This window comes from Bos indicus, chromosome 16 (genome assembly GCF_029378745.1).
Source record: "Bos indicus isolate NIAB-ARS_2022 breed Sahiwal x Tharparkar chromosome 16, NIAB-ARS_B.indTharparkar_mat_pri_1.0, whole genome shotgun sequence".
Lineage (NCBI taxonomy): Eukaryota > Metazoa > Chordata > Mammalia > Artiodactyla > Bovidae > Bos > Bos indicus.
In genome coordinates, this window is record NC_091775.1 from 35,323,452 (window position 1) to 35,345,851 (window position 22,400).

At 41.5% G+C, this 22,400-nt stretch overlaps 1 protein-coding gene across 2 annotated transcripts in view; it reads left to right on the forward strand.

Annotated features, from left to right (window-relative positions):
- The first annotated feature begins 1,545 nt into the window (after positions 1–1,545).
- The window catches only part of PLD5 (phospholipase D family member 5), a 424,183-nt gene continuing 403,328 nt past the window's right edge, over positions 1,546–22,400 (forward strand). Inside the window, exon 1 of one of the 2 annotated variants that reach the window (XM_070768103.1) lies at positions 1,546–2,028. In XM_070768103.1, coding sequence (XP_070624204.1) covers positions 1,840–2,028 — 189 coding nt within the window. In that variant the 5' untranslated portion in view covers positions 1,546–1,839. The remainder of the gene's footprint in view (positions 2,029–22,400) is intronic. The other variant, XM_070768106.1, reaches the window with a different exon arrangement.

Genomic DNA, 22,400 nt, shown 5'->3' on the forward strand with positions numbered 1-22,400 from the left:
GTGGGCTACAGTCCATAGGGTAGCAAAGAGTCCAACACAATTGAGTGACTGAACATGTGCGCGCATGTGCGCGAGCACACACACACACACACACACACATATATACTTGTAATCACTTAACTTGTATGTTTATACTTAAATAAAAGCAAAATCAGTGAAAGTTAAATTGTAATATCAAAATATGAGAAACAAGCCAGTGGTATGCATAGCATTAGATGTCTTTTAAACGTGGTTCAAATCCTTGATTTGAAGTGTGATTCATGCTCGAGTCTCAATTCTTTCAGTCACCAGGAAAATGGGATGAATAACCTGTGTCTTTGCAAACGGTTGAGATTTAGAGATAACCCATAGACTGCGTACATATTACACAATGTAATTCAGCTCCTAAGAAAATAGATTTAGAATAACCAAGAATTGTTTGTGTTCATATGTAGTTGCTGCATCCTCAAACTGACTGCTCATTGGATTTTATTTCAACGACGACTATTACAATATCATCTTTTCATTTGGAGACTTTAAAAGGATATGATACACAATCCTTGCCTTCATAGAACTTCATCAAATTCCAACACAGAATTTTATTCTTTGAAGCTATCAAGCAAGGTGAATAGTTCTGGGTAACTGTTCTGCCAAGGGCTAGAGAGATCAGTTTATCCTTTGCGGCTCCCTTTAAACTCTCCATTACACTTCAGCTTTCAAACACTGAACAAGCTTTTAAATGGACCTGAGAAATCCTTAACACTAGTTGTTATCCGGCTTTTCGGAAAAACCAAAGAATGTTTTGAAAAATGTTTATTTTAAAAATAGCAAAAGGATAAAGAGATTATTAAGATTTAATGATTAATATGCCACCTTATTTATAAAAAATCGTCTAAAAAATCATGCCACACTATCTTAAGACTGAGCCTGGGAGGGAAAGCACTCGTAAAAAGGTTTGGGCATGCAAACCTGGCTCTGGGAGCTTGGGAACCAAGAAGAGAACCGCACGAAGCGGAGGCAGAGTGTCTCCTGGAATCGCCCTCCCAGGATCCGAGAGGCGAGGCTGCGGGGAGCCATGCGCCGCCGCCGGGCTACCGCACCCGGAGGGTCCGCATCTCTACACACCCTCCCAGGAAAGCGCACCAGGCTCAAGAAGACACTTGTCCTTGGGGCCGTTTTCTGGACACCTTCTGTTAGGAGTCCCCAGGGGTGGGATAAATGGGCTCCTGAGGCTGGAAGTTACTGAACTTTGAGAAAGAGGGGAGGCAGAGGTCAGGGTGGCGAGTGGGGGAAGGGCAGGGTGGTACCAAGGAGGGAGGGGGCGCGGAGATGGTGCTGACTTCTCCAGGCGCGGTTCGCTTTCGAGTGAAAAACCCGAGGGAAAGAGACCGAGCCCTGCTGAGGAAAGGATACGGAAGGGAGATCCGCCGCCCGGCTGGGCGCGGCGGGAGGGGCGGCGGCCGGACTCGCAGTCCTCGGCCTCCTCACTGCGCCAACCTGCAGGCGCGCGCGGCCCCTCCCGCCGCACTCCGCCCCCTCCCGCCGCACTCCGCCCGAAGCCGACCCGGCCCAATCGGTGCCGCCGGGGGCCGGTGTGCTGAGCGCCAGCCCTGGACCGCAGGCGCCCGCACCCCGCGCCTCCGCCTCGCTCGCGGCGTCCCTCCTGCCCCATCTTCCTCCCCTCCTCTCCCTCTCCTCCCTCTCCCTCCCCGCCCGCTCCACCCCGCCCTGCCCGCGCTCGGCTCCCTCGCGCTCCCCGCGCCCGGCCCGCGTTCGCTCGCTCCTCCCTCAGCCCCGGCCGGCCTCCCGCACGCCCATCCCGAGCCCGCTGCGCGCCGGCAGCCGTCTGGTCATGTCAGGATGGAGATCCGGCAGCATGAGTGGCTCTCGGCCTCCCCCCACGAGGGCTTCGAGCAGATGAGGCTGAAAAGCCGCCCCAAGGAGCCCTCGCCGAGCCTGACCCGAGTGGGCGCGAACTTCTACAGCAGCGTCAAGCAGCAGGACTACAGCGCCAGCGTCTGGCTCCGGAGGAAAGACAAGCTGGAGCACGTAAGCGCGGCTCGCTCCCCGGGCCGCGGCCCTGCACCTGCCGCACGCGCACCCCAGCCCCGGAGCCGGGAGCGGGGACCCCGCCGGCTGCCCCGCTCGGAGCTGGGGCGTCCGAGTCCTCCGCCAGCCCGGAGCCTCTCCAGCACTTTCCTGCCCCGGGAAGGACTGGGTTGCGGGGAGGGGAGGGGCGGGGATGTTCTCTTCCGGCACTGCTTGTCCCTGCACACCTCGACCTCCCCAGGCTGCCACTGCGGGGAGGGGGGCGGGCGTCATTCGCAGTGCGTTCCTGGGGTGCCTGTGCGGGGTGAGCAAGACGGGGAACTGACCCAGTGTGGCTCCAGGGAGCCGGCGTGACACGGTAGTGGGCTTTATAGAGGGGGCGTTTGCTTCCTGTCTTCAGGGGGCTATTATACCTGGTCCAGAACTAACATGAACAAATCTGTAAAGTTGTCGCCGCTGGCGACCAGCCTGCGTCCTCACACTATCCATTCGAGTTTTCTGCAGCGTATCCTCTGGGATGAGCAGGTGGCGGTCCTGTCTACCTGCACCCAGCTAGGGAAGAATTTGCACATTGCAAGGAGAAACGGCGAAAGAAAGAGCAGGTCGCCCAGCTCTCGGGCGCGCCGCTGCAGGATGGGGGGCCGGCGAGCGGGACCCCCTCCCCAAGAGTGCGTGTTTCACCGGAAAGGTGTTGGCGCTGGGGCTGAGCTCCTAGGGCTCGCCATTCGGGAGAGAAAAAGTCCTTCTAAAACGGTTTAGTGGATTCACAGTGTCAAATCTGACCCACCAGCATCTCCTTAACCAAATGTTAACATGAAACTAAGAATTATCTCAAGAGTGCACAACAGCTAGCTACCGCCGGGAGGATGTCGTTTCTTCCCGCGGAGCTGCTTAATCCAAATTGGGTCTGTTAATGGAACGAGAAGGTTTCCTTGTATTTGGGTCACATCGCCAATTATGGTAGAAAGATAAGAATAAGAACTTCTGGAACTCACACATCTACCGCCGCAAGGACCACCCCCCACCCCGAAACAACCCACCCTCCCCCCCGCGCTCTGGCTTCTCTTCTGGGCTTTTCAGCAGCAACTAGCATCCCAGGAGAAAGTGGGCAAAAGACTATTTCTCTTACCCGATCTTAAAAGAAAGTCTTTGCCTTTTCTCTGAGGTCCTGATGCAGTCCCTGAAAGAGAAGTTTAAAGATTTGAGTTGGGGTGCAGTCGTCTTGTATGTAGAGACAATTTCCTGACATCAAATGGATGTCTCAGATCCTTAAGACCATGCAAGTAACTGAAGGAGATTGCTAGGATGTAAGTTGTTTGAAAGGCAGCAGTGTCTGCTTAAAAATGCAAGCTCCAGAATTAGCGAAGGAACCGGTGGTTATTAGTCAAAAAGGGCCAAACAGCACCTTCCTGTAACTTGACTCCTGGTAGTGTTTTATTATTTTAGTACTAGCGAGAATGGTCTACTCTGAGGATGCTGATAGAGTATATCTTCATTTGTTTCACTCTGAATGTGTGTTCATTTGCAGCTTCTGCTTTTAGCTCGTGTAGTTCCTTTATTTTCTTACTGAAAATCAATACTGCCACCTTCTATGAGTATTGTCTTCTTGAATCGCCGACATTGCACATATTATACTTAGATGGTTTCTCACTTTTAGATTTTCACTGAAAGTACTAAGTCATACAGAGTGGGCCATGGCAGCCTCCCCTTAGTGGATGAGTATAGAATGCTCAGCACTTGCTGAGGATTAGAGACCAAGGAAAGTGAGATCTGGTTGTTTCCAGGTAAGGATCTATGCTTTCTTCTTCACTCAAATGCTCCAAAATAGAGCCTTGTACTTGGTTTTGAAAAATTATCTCATTTGTTATTTAAATCAAAGTCACATTTTTGTTTGCTTCCTCAAATATGTTTCATGAAACATATTCTGTTCTGATATTTTGTTATACATACACTTGCTTTCAGTTAGGAATGGGGCTTTGCTTCTGGTGAAATTTTTGGTGATGTTCTCTTGCCCCTTTGAAACATCTATAAACATTTTAATGAATAATATTTATGAAAGTGCTATGAAAAAGTAAATTAGTATAGCAACGTAATTTTATTTGCATTCAGGCTCAGCTATCTTATGTTATATACACTATGATGTTTCAGGTAGTTTGAAGTTAATTTCTAATTACAAATCTAAAAACCTATAACAAATATATTCAAGTACATTATTGCCATGCAAAACATAAAAATGTAATTGTTGACTTTATAATAGACAGCATTCTGAACATATGTGACACCTTCAGATTTAGATGTTGGAAAGATTAGGATGAGTGTATCATATGAAATTCAAGGGTGATATACACTAGTTTGACCTCTTTGATCTGTCTAATCAAATGGATGACCACCATTTTTATTATGTTAAAAATGAGTAATTATAATGGAGATCATATGCATGAAAACAGCCGACTGTTCCTTTGCTCATGCTTTAAAAGCAAGTCCAGTATTAAGGGCATAAATAAATTATGGCTTCAAATGATCGCATGTTCAGTCATCTCAATAACGGAATTCCCCGAAATGAAATGTGTCATTGTGTGGACTCTGTCCAGACTTCAGAGGCATTGCTTAATCTGAAAGTCAATAACACTATGTAAAGTGACAGCTGGAGAATATATTACCACTCAATTTGGTAAAAATGAGAATGGTTTATCTGTCGTTTTCTAGTTTACAGGCTATAGGACTAATCCCAAGGTTGGACAAAAGAAAAGTGACATGAATTGAATGATTGATAATTGGAATACATTCAACCCATCTTTCAATTGGATTCCTGGTGTTGGTTGGTTGATACTTAAGATGAATACCCATTTATGTGAGGGAATTCTTCTGTTCATAGTCATCATTAGAAGCTACAAGGAAGTTACATTTATACCATGAATTCTAGATTTTGAATTCTACTTGTAAATTTTAGGAAAAAGTAAAATTTCTGGGCCCTGTGTAGAGTGTTGTCTTATTAGCTTCAAATAGTCCTTCCCATCCCCCTTCTGATGTCTATGTCAGAAGCTTTCTGTGTCCCTTTTCATACTTTAATAAAACTCTGCTATACAAAAGCTCTTGAGTGATCAAGCCTGGTCCCTGGTTCCAAAGCTAAATCTTCTTTGGGGATCAAGAATCCAACATGGTTCACCATAAGCTATCATCTTGGGGGTTTGTCTGTGCTCTTGCTTCTTAGACTCTTTTGCCTCCTGTTGTGCCTGATACTTCATATGGCTTTAAAAGGCATTGGGTTTGGGAGACAATGGAAGTCTTACTCTCTGTAGGATCCTGTATTTAGTTTAGGTATAATGTACAAATGGAGGTTCCTTGGTGGCTCAGATGGTAAAGAATTTGCCTGCAATGCAGAAGACCCAGGTTTGACTCCTGAGTCAGAAAGATCCCCTAGAGGAGGGCATGCCAACCCACTCTAGTATTCTTGCCTGGAGAATCCCATGGACAGAGGAGCCTGGTCGACTACTGTCCATGGGGTCACAGAGAATCAGACACGACTGAAGCGACTTAGCATACACACAGGTACAAATGAATGTTATGATCTGGCAAACAAGAGAAGCACAGGGCCGCTTTTCCAACTCTAACCCTTCTACTCTGTCAGGCCTTCCTGGGGTTGGGTCACTGAGAGTCACTGTTTAATACAGTCTGACTATCTCAGAGCACAGTATTATGTTAGGCTGGTGTCCTTTGGTGGTATTAATGTATGCCTTGATTGACTTCTTTTTTTTTTTGTTTTGTTTTTGTTTTTTTTTCACAAGCAGGGAGAGCTGCAGAGGCTACTCTGCTAAGTTGCCTGGCTTTATACCAGTTGTGTGTGTAGAGGTTTCTTGATGCTTTTTATGGAGATGGGGATGTCTTGTTTTCTCTCCTGCTTGTTCAGTTAGCTTTTGTCAGATTGTGGTTAAGAGCAGGGCTCTGGTGAGATAGTCCTGGGCAAAGGACTCACCATGACCAAGATGTACACTCACAGTCCTCTGTAAGAAGTCACAGGTTTACCAGATGACTTAAGGAGACCGTCCATGTCTGTACTCCAGTGAGGGATAGTCCCCTTATGGCAGGGGCTCAGTACTACAGAAGAATTTTTTCCTTACACTTCTCACTTGTGCCGGTTGGCACACGTCTTATTTCAGGCTGGTATAACAGAATACCATAGACCGGGTGCCTTTTAAGCATTTATTTCTCACAGTTCTGGAATCTGGGAAGTCCAAGGTCAAGTCTTAGCCAGATTTGGTGTCTGGTAAGGCCTGGTTTCTGGTTCATAGGTAGCCATCTTTCTGCTGAGTCCTCAGGTGGTGGTGGAGGTCGAGGAGCTCTCTGAAGACTATTCTGTTCACGTGGCACGCCTGCATGCTCAGTCGCTTGGTGATGTCCGACTCTTTGCGACTTCGTGGACTATAGCCTGCCAGGCTCCTCTGTCCATGGGAATTCTCCAGGGAAGAATACTGGAGTGGGTTGCCAGTTCCTCCTTCAGGGGAATCTTCCCAATGATCCCAATCTTCCCGGGATCAAACCCATGTCTCCTGCCTCTCCTGCTTTGGCAGGTGGATTCTTTACCATTAGGGCCACCTGGGAAGCCCTTGTTCCTGTGGGCTTATTATCTAATCACCTCCCAAAGGCCCCACCTCTAAAGGCCAGGATATTGAGGATTAGGTTTCAGCATATGAATTTAGTGGGTGGGGGTGGAGTGGGGGACACATAAGCATCCAGACATCCAATCCATAGCAGAAGGGGATTTTCCACATCTTAGTTCCCTGCACTGCTGGAAGCTCCATCCTGGTCCTTGTTTTCATGATTGTCAAATCAGCTACAGGGAAGCTGGTGGATTCTGTAATGCCCTTCACTGCTTCTACCCAGAAGTGATACATCTGTTTGACTCATGGTTGTTGTTGGCCAAAGTAAGTTTCCTGGCCAAGGCTTCCTTGAAAGAGGGTGAAGAAGGGGGATTCAACCAAGACCCAAAAGAAGGAGAAAGAGAACACCCATGACTAGCTCATAACCATGAGACATAAAGCTCTTAGCACAGCATATGGCCCATGTTCAGTGTTCAACACACAGAATCTGTTGGTATAATTGCTACTCAGGTGTTGCCTAGCTGATCACACACACACACACTACCCAAAAAGCTTCCACATTTTATATCTGAGATCAGCCTGCCTGCATTAGGGGCTTCCCTAGTGGCTCAGATGGTAAAGAATCTGCCTACGATGCAGGAGACCCAGCTTTGATCCCTGGGTTGTGAAGATCCCCTAGAGGAGGAAATGGCAAACCCACTCAAATATTCTTGCCTGGAAGAAATCCCATGGACAGAGGAGCCTGGTGGACTACAGTCCACAGGGTTGCAAGAGTTGGACACAACTGAGCAACTAACACTTTTGCCTGCATTCTAGATCTGGACCCAGAGTGTATGGTTCCTTTTGTCAGTAAGGCTGTCTCACTGTCCTGGGCCCATTGAGTTGTCTTTCTGCCCAGCTTCTAGTTCATTTTCTGGGGGCCTAACATTTTCCTTAGGACTTCCCTGGTAGCTCAGCTGGTAAAGGATTCACCTGCAATGCAGGAGACCCCGTTTTGATGCTTCCTCCTGCAGGAGATCTTCCCAACCCTGGGATCGAACCTGGGTCTCCTACATTGTAGGCAGATTCTTTACCATCTGAGCCACCAGGGAAGCCCCTAATGCAGGCAGGCTGATCTCGGATATAAAATATGGAAGCTTTTTGGGTAGAGTGTGTGTGTGATCCACTAGGCAACACCTGAGTAGCAATTATACTGATAGGTTCTGTGTGTTGAACATTGAACATGGGCCATATGCTGTGCTAAGAGCTTTATGTCTCATGGTTACGAGCTAGTCATGGGTGTTCTCTTTCTCCTTCTTTTGGGTCTTGGTTGAATCCCCCTTCTTCACCCTCTTTCAAGGAAGCCTTGGCCAGGAAACTTACTTTGGCCAACAACAACCATGAGTCAAATAGATGTATCACTTCTGGGTAGAAGCACTGAAGGGCATTACAGGATCCACCAGCCTCCCTGTAGCTGATTTGACAATCATGAAAACAAGGACAAGGATGGAGCTTCCAGCAGGCCTGGGCCAGTGGGCCCCTGTTTGCTCCCTGCCTGGCCATTCTGAGGCTGACTCGTATTCTTACTTTCTCTGTGGGTTCTGCTAGTAGAGACCAACTCCTTGCCCTATCCCTAATATGTGCTTTCCTTCACAAATTTGTGCTGCATGGTGCTCAGAAAGCCCTTTTAAAATTCAAAGAGAAAGCAGAAGAGAAACTGTGAAGAGTAAAAGCCAGAGTCCTTAATGTTCATATTATAGTGAGCCTTAGTATCTTGCAAGGTTTAATAAGTGCCTCACTTAAAAAAAAAAAAAAAAAAAAAAACTCCTCAAAGTGTGAATTTTCACACTTAAATAGAATTTATGTTACCAGTGAATAGTAAATAAATATCAAGTGCACACTTTCCTCCTGGAGTAAATTATTCACATAAAGAGCAAAGAATAAATGGATTAGTGCAAGCTTGGTCACAGTGGTCTAGGCTCATATTACGTAATGCCGTTTATGTCCCACAGAGCAGATTTGTCCAAGTAATTATACTCCATGGAGCAGATCAGTCAAGCACCAGAAGACAGAGTTCACCCTAAGGGAATGAATCTTTAAAATATACCATTAAAAACCAACCAACTAATCCACCAACCAACCAACCAAACAAGGAGGAAATATCCTTTTTTATGTTAATAGTATTTTTGGCCAGACTGGGTAAATTTTGTCTGGCAAACATTTAAGAACATTAACATTTACCAGGATTATTTCCTGTGACTGTAGGTAAACAGAATACGGAAAGCCTAGACTGAGGCAGAATTCCCTACCTCTCTAACGCATGGTCAAGAAATGAAAGTCTGGGTGTCTCTTGAGTATCTTCTGAAGCAGCTCAGCGTTGTGTCCACTACTGTATTTGTCATTACTTTACGTGGCGTATGTTTATAAAGGGCTAATGGACTGTGGGTTGATATTTGAGTTTGTTTTGAAGAAACATTGACTTCTTTGATCTCTGGCTTACTGATTTAACATAATTGCAGTCAGTGACATATCATATTAAATATATTTAACTTGAGAAGCTTAGGACCACAGAGCTTAAGATTGCTTTTACTTCCCTTGTTCCATGAAATAGCTACTAAATATTTCCTATGGTTAGTTTCTCTGAAAGTTTTCACTTCTTTTCACAGATTTTTATATCTGTCTCAGGTTTACACCTGTGTAACAGTTTCCAGTTCTTCCGTTTTAGCTCCAAAGGTCAAGAAGTCTGATGAATCTTTTAACTTCTGGAACAGGACAGTAGCTTGTTAACATAGTATATATGATATGTTCTTGTACTGAATTGATTGATAGATGGTGCAGTTAGGCAGAGATAGAGTTTATGGTAAAAACCCATAGGTGTTGCTTCATGTGTCTGCATTGGGGACTTTTAAAGTTACTGATTGCCTCAAATTCATATGTATGTATATTGTACTGCAGGAGTTTAGAATACAACATAACTGTCAAGGTACAGTTGGAATGCCACACAGTGGATGGAAAGAGACACCTTTTTACCAAAAATGTACATTTAAATTTTTCTCAGTGAAAGTGAAAATCGCTTAGTTGTGTCTGACTCTTTGCGACCCCATGGACTATACAGTCCATGGAATTCTCCAGACCAGAATACTGGAGTGGGTAGCCTAGCCCTTCTCCAGGGGATCTTCCTGACTCAGGGATCAAACTGAGGTCTCCGGCAATGCAGGTGATTCTTTACCAACTGAGCTATCCGGGAAGCCCAAGTTTTTCCTTAGAAACAGAGACAAAAGAGCTCAGTTTCTAAAATCACACATCAAACTGGTAAGCTGGGCTTCTGAAGAATAAGAAGAACATGGCAAAATTTCTCAGGTAGACGTAGGTCCATTGGAAAATCTCACTGATGTCTAGCATATGAAGTGGGCCCAAGCTGGACTACCCGACCGGGTACCATGGACTGGATGTCATATAAGTTGGGTGATAAGTGTGAGTTTCTGTCCTCTAGAGTAGACAGTGAACCTTGTGAACATAGTATTTTCTGTCTTGAGCTATAATTTGCTCCTGCCAGCAAGTTGTTAGGTCTGTAACTGGTAATAACATGAGGAATTAAGTTGAGAAGATGGGACTCATTGAAATTAAGAAAAAAAAAAAAAAACACTGCCATACTCATCATCAGCAGATATTTATTGAGAATGACTTTAATGTGAAAGATATCTTGTTAGGAGATTACGAGGACTTTGACTCAACAAGCATTTATCTGACATATGTACTGTGTTTCAAATAGTAGAGAGTATACAAAGACCAAAACAAGTATTTGCCCTCCCTTAAGATGCTTACAAATAGCTGTGAAAAGAAGAGAAGCGAAAAGCAAAGGAGAAAAGGAAATATATAAACATCTGAATGCGGAGTTCCAAAGAATAGCAAGAAGAGATAAGAAAGCCTTCTTCAGCGATCAATGCAAAGAAATAGAGGAAAACAACAGAATGGGAAAGACTAGAGATCTCCTCAAGAAAATCAGAGATACCAAAGGAACATTTCATGCAAAGATGGGCTCGATAAAGGACAGAAATGGTATGGAGCTAACAGAAGCAGAAGATATTAAGAAGAGATGGCAAGAATACACAGAAGGACTGTACAAAAAAGATCTTCATGACCCAGATAATCACAATGGTGTGATCACTGACCTAGAGCCAGACATTCTGGAATGTGAAGTCAAGTGGGCCTTAGAAAGCATCACTACGAACAAAGCTAGTGGAGGTGATGGAATTCCAGTTGAGCTATTCCAAATCCTGAAAGATGATGCTGTGAAAGTGCTGCACTCAATATGCCAGCAAATTTGGAAACCTCAGCAGTGGCCACAGGATTGGAAAAGGCCAGTTTTCATTCCAATGCCAAAGAATGCTCCAACTATCGCACAATTGCACTCATCTCACACGCTAGTAAAGTACTGCTCAAAATTCTCCAAGCCAGGCTTCAGCAATATGTGAACCGTGAACTTCCTGATGTTCAAGCTGATTTTAGAAAAGGCAGAGGAACCAGAGATCAAACTGCCAACATCTGCTGGATCATGGAAAAAGCAAGAGAGTTCCAGAAAAACATCTATTTCTGCTTTATTGACTATGCCAAACAAAGCCTTTGACTGTGTGGATCACAATAAACTGTGGAAAATTCTGGAAGAGATGGGAATACCAGACCACCTGATATTCCTCTTGAGAAATTTGTATGCAGGTCAGGAAGCAACAGTTAGAACTGGGCATGGAACAACAGACTGGTTCCAAATAGGAAAAGGAGTTCGTCAAGGCTGTATATTGTCACCTGTTTATTTAACTTCTATGCAGAGTACATCATGAGAAATGCTGGACTGGAAGAAACACAAACTGGAATCAAGATTGCCGGGAGAAATATCAATAACCTCAGATATTCAGTTGACACCACCCTTATGGCAGAAGGTGAAGAGGAACTCAAAAGCCTCTTGATGAAAGTGAAAGTGGAGAGTGAAAAAGTTGGTTTAAAGCTCAACGTTCAGAAAACAAAGATCATGGCATCTGGTCCCATCACTTCATGGGCAATAGATGGGAAAACAGTGGAAGCAGTGTCAGACTTTATTTTTCTGGGCTCCAAAATCACTACAGATGGTGACTGCAGCCATGAAATTAAAAGACGCTTACTCCTTGGAAGGAAAGTTATGACCAACCTAGATAGCATATTCAAAAGCAGAGACATTACTTTGCCAACAAAGGTCCGTCTAGTCAAGGCTATGGGTTTTCCTGTGGTCATGTATGGATGTGAGAGTTGAACTGTGAAGAAGGCTGAGTGCCAAAGAATTGATGCTTTTGAACTGTGGTGTTGGAGAAGACTCTTGAGAGTCCCTTGGACTGCAAGGAGATCCAACCAGTCCATTCTGAAGGAGATCAGCCCTGGGATTTCTTTGGAAGGAATGATGCTAAAGCTGAAATTCCAGTACTTTGGCCACCTCATACGAAGAGTTGACTCATTGGAAAAGACTCTGATGCTGGGAGGGATTGGGGGCAGGAGGAGAAGGGGACGACAGAGGATGAGATGGCTGGATGGCATCACCGAGTCGATGGACATGAGTTTGGGTAAACTCCGGGAGTTGGTGATGGACAGGGAGTCCTGGCGTGCTGCTATTCATGGGGTTGCAAAGAGTCGGACACGACTGAGTGACTGATCTGTTCTGATCTGAAGCTGCTTACAGTTTTTATAAATACAGTTATAATATGAATACAGTGTTATGAATAATGCAGAAAAATGCAAAGTAGCGAAAAACTATCTTCAAAGGACTTAGTTTAGACAAGGTTAAAATAGGCAAGGAATCTTGTGATATACTGATTACATATTGTAACAAAGTTAAATTTATTCTAGTAATGCAAAGTTGATATAAAAGTTGAAAGTCAATCTAATTTATCACATTAAAAATGAAAATAAACCTGTAAATAAATGAAGTAAAAGTGTTTGTTGAGATTCTATACACAGGTATGACAAAATTCTCAATAAATTGGAAATAAAAGGAAACTTCATTATTCTGATAAAGAGTTTCTTTAAAAAGATGAAGAAACTGTGTAGTTAACTTTATTAACTCTAAAGTTAATGGTGAAGTACTTAAAAATACCTTCCTGGATACTGAGGCATGGATGTCTACCATCATTACATCTATTCAGCATTGTACAGAAGGTCATAACCAATGCAATAAAGTAAGAGTAAGAATTCAGAAGGAAATAGTAAAATTGTCATTATTAGTAGAAGACATTATTCTATATATCTGAACAAAATAAACTACAGCTACACTTAATGAATTAGTAATGTCACTGAATTCATCATGGCCACTGAATAAAAAGTTACTATGCAAATTAAATTAGGAAAAAAACATTACAAAATAAAACTAAAAACTGTTACCATTTACATTGGCATAACAAGATCAAATATTTAAGGAGGCTGATAAGATCTCTTTTTAATTCTCTCCCAGATTGATCTGTGTAATTCTAATTAAAATCCCAGCAAGTTTGTATTTGTTGAAAGTGATTTTAAAATTTATATGAAAATGCAAAAGGCCAAGAATAGCTAAGAGAATCTTGATGAAGAACAAAGTTGGTCAACGTTCCAGATAGCAAATCTAGATTAATTAAGCAGTGTGGTATTGGTGCAGGGTAAATGAATAGATCAAGAGAGTATAGAAACGGACCTGTGTATACTTTATTATTGATAGGTTCTTGATTTATGACAAAAGTGGCCAGCATAGAAGCACAGAGGGGAAAAGATGGTCTTTTATAAAAAATGGTGTTGTCATATATCTATATTAAAAAAAAAAAGTGGTTTCTTTTTCACACTATACACAAATATGGTTAAAGAAATCTTCACTCGAGGCAAAGTTTTTTATTGGGCTTTAGGGCTTCCCTGGTGGCTCATGCAGTAAAGAATCCGCCTGCAATGCTGGCGACCTGGGTTTAATCCCTGGGTTGGGAAGATCCCCTGGAGAAGGGAAAGGCTACCCACTCCAGTATTCAGGCCTGGAGAATTCCTTGGACAGTACAGTTCATGGGGTCTTAAAGAGTTGGACACGACTGAGCAACTTTCACTTTACTTTACATTAAGGAGCCTAGGAACAAGAGCTGCTGAATGTAGGAACAGCCTGAACCAAGGCTTTTGAGTGGAATCTTGGGGAGAAAAAGACTGGAAGTATGACAAGTGTGACTGGAGGACGGGTTTGTTTAAGGGAGTGTTGGGTGTGAAGACAGTGGTAGGTAAGGACAAGACCAGGGAGACTTGAGAACTGGAATTGTAAGCTGATAATGCTCAGCTTTTCTGTAAGCAAACAGGAGATATTTTAGTAGGTACTTATTCAGAAAACCTGGTGGTGGCTTGCAGTGTTGAGGAAGAAGAGCCTGGAGGAGGGGACCAGTGTAAAGTCTCTTTTAGTGGTAGAGCTGGAAAGTAACAAAAGAATGTGGTGGCAAGTAGAAAAATTGGAGAACAGATGCAAGAAATATTCTGAAGATAAGCATTCATTGGGGAGAGATCCCTTGTCATCTAGTGGTTAAGATTTGGTGCTTTCATTAAGTGGACCAGGGTTCCATCTGGGTTGAGGAACTGAGATCCCACAAGCCTGCGGCACACACCACCCCACCAAAAGTGCTACTCCAGTAAACACTCGAAGGATAATAAAGTGAAACAGCCTTATTACAAAAGCAAAAAGAGTTCTTGGGACTTGGTGCTTGACTGGATGTGAGGAGTCTGAGAAAGCTCATCAATTCAGCAAATATTTATTGAGTGCCAGCATGTCACGGAAATTGTGATTGATATGATGGATTCAAGCATCAATGGGGAAAATGTCAATAACATCTTGAGAGTTGGAGTTCTGCCTTCCTCATTTTGGAATCTTGGATCCAAGCCATTGTTATTATCTTGATTCAATAGTATCAGTATTGTTAATAGTATCAATATTATGATCATAGTTAACAAACTCCAATTTCTGCTCTCTTCAAGGAGCTGAGCTCAAGGCTTGAGAAAATTCAAATGTCTGGGACTGGGCCTTTGACATCAGGTTGTTTATGATCTACTTTTTCAGAACTCAGCTTAAATGTTTTCACTTCTAAACCTAAAGTCCAGTAAAATACACCTTTATGTGGTCCCATTAATGGTGTACTTCTAATGCCCTTCATAATGCCTGGTAGACCTCCAGTGTTGACTGACGTGATTATTGAAAGAGTGAATGAATTAACATGTCCTTAGCAGGGCGGGTGGGGCTTATACACAAGTGAAAGAATAAGGTAGCATGTCCTACTTGACAGATAAATGGTAAGATGTTAAATGTAAGATGAGTTCAGTGGGAAGAAACACCAGAAGCTCCATGAGAAACTCCTAAGAAGTGTTATGGTTAAATGTTAGCTGGAGAAGATAACAGACAAGGCTGCCTCTAAACCATCTTTAGTTTATTTGAGATTCTGTCCATTCTTTTTAAGACTTGGGACGTGAGAGTTTTATGGCCACTTTAGTGGCCTATTCCAGTATCTAATGTTATTGTTTACATGATTTTTTTTGTTTTTTATATCTATATATCTTGGTTTTTATTAGTCAAGGAGAATATTAACTTTTAAAGTTTCACAAGTACCATGGTCTAACTTTTTGCCATGCCTAAATCTGCTGGTTCATCACTTAGCCTCTGCCCTGTTTTGGCAGAGTACAGTCAGTCAGAGACTGTAAGATACTTTATGGCAGGGAATGTGTCAAAACTGCCAAAATCTCCTTAAAGACCTGCCACTCTTGATCATTAAGAATCTCCTACCATGACTTCCTGACTTATCTGTTTCCAGATTTTTTTCATTCCCTAAGATCTTTTTGCTGCAATCCATGATTTGTGCACACATTGCTTAAAATCTGTCCTATAAGATTCCAGATACATCTTTTTTTTTTTTTTTTTGAAAAATAAACTTTTATTTTGGAATAACTAGATTTATGGAAAAGTTGTACAGATAGTAGAGGTGTTTCTTATACATCCCTCACCCCAATTTCAGTTTCGTTTAGGATTATAATAAATTTCAAACTCCAGATTTCATCAGAATTTCACCAGTTTTTAATGACCTTTTTCTGTTCTAGGATCCAATGCAAGGTAATCCATTGCGTTCAGTTGTCGTGTGTCCTTAGTCAACCTCTGGTCTGTGATAGCTTTTCAGGCTTTTCTCATTCTTCGTGGTCTTCATAGTTTTTGTTTACAGCCTTATTGAGGCATAACTGATATAAAAAAATTGTAAGATATTTAAAGGATTCCCGCCATTGAGTTAATGAAAGCATCCATCACCTCATTTATTGTGTGTGTGAGAACATTAAAGCTTTACTCTGAAAGCAAAGGTAAATTATATCATGGCGTTATCATTGGTAATCACTATGTTTGTATTGACTGTTGTTGCTTAGTCCCTAAGTTGTGTCCAACTCTTTTCCCACTCCATGGACTGTAGCCCACCGGGCTCCTCTGTCTATGGGATTCTCAGAGAGGCAAGAGTACTGGAGTGGGTTGCCATTTCCTTCTCCAGGGGAATCTTCCCGACCCTGTGTCTCCTGCATTGGTGGGTGGGTTCTTTAACACTGAACCATCAGGGGAGCCCTGTTTATATTGATCCTCAGACCTTATTCATCTTATAATTGAAAGTGTACACTTTTACTGACCTTTCCCTACTTTCCACACTCCCGAGGCCCTGACAACCACGCTTCCACTATCTGAGTATGTGAGTTTGAGTGGGATTTTTTGTTTGTTGTTTTTTTAGATCTTATGTATAAGTGGTACCATGTGGTATTTGTCTTTGTCTGGTTTCCCTTACTTAGCATAATGCGTTCAAGTTCCTCCATATTGTTGTAAATTAAAGGATTTCCTTTTTATTCATGGTTAAATAGTGTTCTGTACATTCATATATCACATCTTATCTATTCATTCACCTGCTTATGGACACTTAGGTTGTTTTCATATCATGGCTACTGGAGTTAATGCTATAGTGAGCATGAAAGTGCAGGTATCTCTTCAATATCCTATTTTCATTTCCTTTGGATAAATACTCAGAGGTAGAATTGCTAGATTGTACAGTCGTTGCATTTTTAATTTTTTGAAGAATTGCCATACTGTTTCCCAGAGTGGCTGTACAAGTTTATATTCCCACCAGTAGTGCTATAGGGTTTCTTTTTTTCAATATCTTCACTAGCACTTGTTTGTTGCCTTTTTTTAAATTCTAATCATTCTAACAGGTGTGAAATGATATCCCATTGTGTGTGTGTGTGTTTTATTGTGGTTTTAAGAAGCATTTCCCTGATGATTAGCGATGTTGAGCATATCTTCAATTACTTATTGGTCATCTGTGTGTCTTCTAAGGAAATAGAAAGTCTTTTCAGATACTCTGTCCTTTTTTAAAGTCAAGTTGTTTGTTCTTTGCTGTTGAGTTGTATGAATTCTTTGATTATTAACTCTTTATCAGATATATGATTTGCAAATATTTTCTCCCATTTGGTGGGTTGCTTTTTCATTTTGTTGGCAGTTTCTCTGCTGTGCAGAAGCTTTTTAATTTGATATAGTCTAACTTGTTTATTTTTGCTTTTGATGCTTTTGCCTTTGATGTCAAATCCAAAACATCATCACCAAAACAGATGTCATGGAGCTTACAGCCTAGGTTTTCTTCTAGAAGTTTTGTGATTTCAGGTCTTAACATTCAAATCTTTAATCCATTTTGAGTTTTTTTTGTGTGTGTAGAGGTCCAGTTTCATTTTTTGCATGTGGGTGTACAGTTTCCCTAACATGATTTATTGAAAAGACTGTCCTTTCCCCAGTATATAGTCTTGGCCTTTTTGTCTTAAATTAACTGACAACATATACATGGGTTAATTTCTGGGCTCTCTATTCTGTTCTGTTCATCTGTGTGTCTTTATGCCAGCACCATAGCATTTTGGTTAGTATAGCTTTGTAAAATAGTTTCAAATCAGGGAGTGTGAGGCCTCCAGCTTTGGTCTTCTTTCTCAAATTGTTTTGGATTTTTGAGGTCTTCTGTAGTTCCATATGCATTTTAGAATTCTTTTTGTAAAAATGCCATTGGAATTTTGATAGGGATCACATTGAATCTATGTATTTCTTTGGGTTGTGTGGACATTTTCACAGTGTAGGTAATTCTTCCAATCTGTGAGCATGGAATAGCTTTCCATTTACTTGTGTCTGCAGTCTTTTTCAGCAGTGTCTTACAGTTTTCAGTAAATAGGTCTTTCACCTCCTTGGTTATATTTATTCTTAGGCTTTTTATTCTTTTGGTTGTGATTATAAATGGGATTGTTTTCTTAATGTTTCTTTCTGTTAGCTCATTGTTTATGTATAAACACAACAGAATTTTGTTTGTTGATTTTGTACCTTGCAACTTAACTGTATGTGTTTATTGTATCTAGCACTTCTCATTCTGTCTGCTCTCTGAGGACAGAATGGTTGGATGGGATCACTGACTCAATGGACATGGAGTTTGAGCAAACTCTGGGAGATTGTGAAACCTGGTATGCTGCTGTCCATTGGGTCACAGAGTCAGGCACAACTGAGCAACTGAACAACATTTTTTTGGTGAGGACATTGTAGTTTTTTATGTATTATATCATGTCATTTGCAGATAGAGACAATTTTACTTCTTCCTTTCCAGTTTAGATGCTTTTTATTTCTTTTTCCCGCCTCATTGTTCTGACTTGGATTTTCAGTACTGTTTTGAATAAAAGTGTTGAGAGTAAGCATCCTTATTTTTGTTCCTGTTCTTTATCTTAGAGGTAAAACATTGAGCTTTTCCTGTTAAGTATGATGTTAGCTGTGAGGTTATCATATATGGCTTTCATTATGTTTGAGGTTCATTCTTTCTACCTATATGTATTGAGAGTTTTTAGCATAAATAGATGTTGAATTTTGTCAAATGCTTTTTCTATATATATTAAAATGATCACATGATTTTTTTTTATCATCATTTTGTTAGTGTAATGTGTCACATTGGTTTCTGTGTGGACAGTGAACCATACTTGCATCCCTGGAATAAATCCTAGTTGATTATGGTATTTTTAATGTACTGTTAAAATTGGTTTGCTGATATTTTTGCATCTATAGTCACCAGGGGTACTGGCTTCTAATTTTATGTTCTTGTAGTGTCTTTGCCTGGTTTTGGTATCAGGATAATGCTGGCCACAGAAAATGAGTTTGGAAATGTCCCATTCTCTTCTGCTTTTTGGAAGAGTTTGGGAAGTATTGGTGTTAATTCTAATATCAATGTTTGGTAGATTTCACCAATGGAAGCATCTTGTCCTGGACTTTTGTTTTATGGGAAAAAATTTAATTAGTAATTCAGTGTCCTTACTAGTAATTGATCGTGCAGATTTCCTGTTTCCTCATGGTGCCGTATTGGTAGTTTGTATGTTATCATGGCATCTGGTCCCATCACTTCATGGCAAATAGATGGGGAAACAGTGTCAGACTTCATTTTTTGGGCTCCAAAATCACTGCAGATGGTAATTGCAGCCATGAAATTATAAGACGCTTACTCCTTGGAAGAAAAGTTATGACCAACCTAGATAGCATATTCAAAAGCAGAGACATTACTTTGCCAACAAAGGTCCATCTAATCAAGGTTATGGTTTTTCCAGTAGTCATGTATGGATGTGAGAGTTGGACTGTGAATAAAGCTGAGTGCTGAGGAATTGATGCTTTTGAACTGTGGTATTGGAGAAGACTCTTGAGAGTCCCTTAGACTGCAAGGATCCAACCAGTCCATCCTAAAGGAGATCAGTCCTGGGTGTTCTTTGGAAGGACTGATGCTGAAGCTGAAACTCCAGTACTTTGGCCACCTCCTGAGAAGAGTTGACTCATTGGAAAAGACTCTGATGCTGGGAGGGATTGGGGGCAGGAGGAGAAGGGGACTACAGAGGATGAGATGGCTGGATGGCATCACCGCCTCGATGGACATGAGTTTGGGTAAACTCCGGGAGTTGGTGATGGACAGGGAGGCCTGTCGTGGTGCAATTCATGGGGTCGCAAAGAGTTGGACCCGACTGAGCTACTGAACTGAACTGAACTGATGTTATTCATTTCTTACTGATTGCCCAATTTATGTCAAAGGGTGGCCTGCCATGTTTTCCTCTAAGAGTTTTATAGTATCTGGTGTTACATTTAGGTCTTTAATCCATTTTCAGTTTATTTTTGTGTGTGGTGTTAAAGAAAGTTCTAATTTCATTTTTTTACATATAGCTGTCCAGTTTTCACAGCATCATTTATTGAAGAGACTGTCTTTACTCTATTGTACAGTCTTGCCTCTTTTGTCAAAGATTATTGGCCATAGGTGTGTGAGTTTATTGCTGGGCTTTCTGTCCTTTTCCATTGATCTATATTTCTGTTCTTGTGCTAGTATAATACTGTTTTAATCACTGCAGCTTTGTAGTATAGTCTGAAGTCAGGGAGCCTAGTTCCTCCAGCTCTCTTTTTCTTTCTCAAGATTGCTTTGGCTATTCATGGTCATTTGTGTCTCCATACAAACTTTAAGATTTTATGTTTTAGTTCTGTGAAAAATGCCATTGGTAATTTAATGGGTATTGCCTTGAATCTGTAGATTCCCTTGGCTAGTATAGTCACTTTGACAGTATTGATTCCTCCAGTGAAAGAATGTGGTGTATCTATCCATCTGTTTGTGTCTTCTTTGATTTGTGCCATCATTAGCATCTCAAAGTTTTCTAAGTACATATATTTTGTCTTCTTAGGTAGACTCATTCCTAGGTACTTTTATTCTTTTTGATGCAGTTGTAAATGGGATTGTTTCTTTCATTTCTCTTTCTGATCACTATTGTTGGTGTATGGAAATGCAACAGATTTCTGTATATTTATTTTGTATCCTGTAGCTTTACTGATGGAGAAGGCGATGGCACCCCACTCCAGTACTCTTGCCTGGAAAACCCCATGGACGGAGGAGCCTGGTGGGCTGCAGTCCATGGGGTCGCTGAGGCTCGGACACGACTGAGCGACTTCACTTTCACTTTTCACTCTCACGCATTGGAGAAGGAAATGGCAACCCACTCCAGTGTTCTTGCCTGGAGAATCCCAGGGACGGGGGAGCCTGGTGGGCTGCCATCTATGGGGTCGCACAGAGTCGGACACGACTGAAGCGACTTAGCAGCAGCAGCTTTACTGAATCCATTGATGAGCCCTAGTAGTTTTCTGGTGGGATCTTTAGGATTTTCTATGTGCCATATTGTGTCATCTGCAAACAGATGCAACAAACAGACTGTTCGTCATCTGCAAACAGCGACAGTTTTACTTCATTTCCAATCTGAATTTCTTTTATTTCTTTTTCTTTTCCGACTGCTGTGGCTAGGACTTCCAAAGCTATGTTAAATAATAGTGGCAAGAGTGGAATCCTTGTCTTTTTTCCTGATCTTACAGAAAATGCTTTCAGTTTTCTATAGTTGAGTATGATATTTGCTGTTGATTTGTCATATATGGCCTTTATTATGTTGAGGTGTGTTCCCTCTTTGCTCACTTTCTGGAGAAATTTTGTCATACATGGGTGTTGAATTTTGTCAAAAGCCTTTTCTGCAGGTTTTGAGATGATCATATAATATTTATTCTTCAACTTGTTAATGTGGTGTATCACATTGATTGATTTGCAGATGAAAAAATCCTTGCATCCCTGGGATAAGTCCCACTTGATTATGGTGTATAATTCTTTTAATGTATTGTTGGATTTGGATTGCTTGTATTTTGTTGAGGATTTTTGTGTCTACGTTAATCAATGATATTGGCCTGTAGTTTTATTTATTTATTTTCGGTGTCTGTGTCTGGTTTTTGTATCAGAATGATGGTGGCTTCATAGAACGAATTTGGGAGTATTCCTTCCTCTGCAATTTTTTGGAATACTTTCAGAAGGATAGGTATTAACTCTTCTCTAAATGTTAGATAAAATTCACCTGTGATGTCATCTGGTCCTGGACTTTTGTTTCTTGGGAGTTTTTATATCACACTTTCAATTTTAGTACTTGTAATTGGCCTGTTCATATTTTCTGTTTCTTCCTCATTCAGTCTAGGAAGGTTGTGCCTTTCTAAGAATTTGTTTATTAGTTCTAGGGTGTCCATTTTATTGGCATATAATTGCTTGTAGTAGTCTCTTATGATCTTTGTGTTTCTGTGGTTTTTGTGGCAACGCCTCCTTTTTCATTTCTAATTTTATTGATTTGAGTCCTCTCCCTTTTTTTCTTGATGAGTCTTGGTTTATCTTTTCAAAGAGCCTGCTTTTAGTTTCATTGATCTTTTCTGTTGTTTTCTTTGCCTCTATTTCATTTTTTTCTGTTCTGATCTTTATGGTTTCTTTCCTTTTAATATCTTTGGATTTTGTTTGTTCTTTCTCTAGTTGTTTTACATGTAAGGTTAGGTTGTTTGAGATTTTCCTTATTTCCCGAGGTAAGACTGCATTGCTGTAAACTTCCCTCTTAGAAGTGCTTTTGCTGATGTTTCTTATAGTTTTTTTCTTGTAGTTGATTTCTAATCTCATAGCTTTGTGATTAGAAAAGATGGTTGATAAGATTTCTTTTTTCTTAAATTTACTGAGGCTTGCTTTGTGGTAAAAGGTTAGCATGTGCTCAGTCCTGGAGAATGTTCCCTGTGCACTTGAGAAGAGTGTGTATCCTGCTGCTTTTGTTTGGATTGCTCTATACATATCCATTAAATCCGTCTGATCTAATGTGTCATTTAAGGCCAGCGTTTCCTTATTGATCTTCTCTCTGGATGATCTGCCCATTGATGAAAGTGAGGTATTA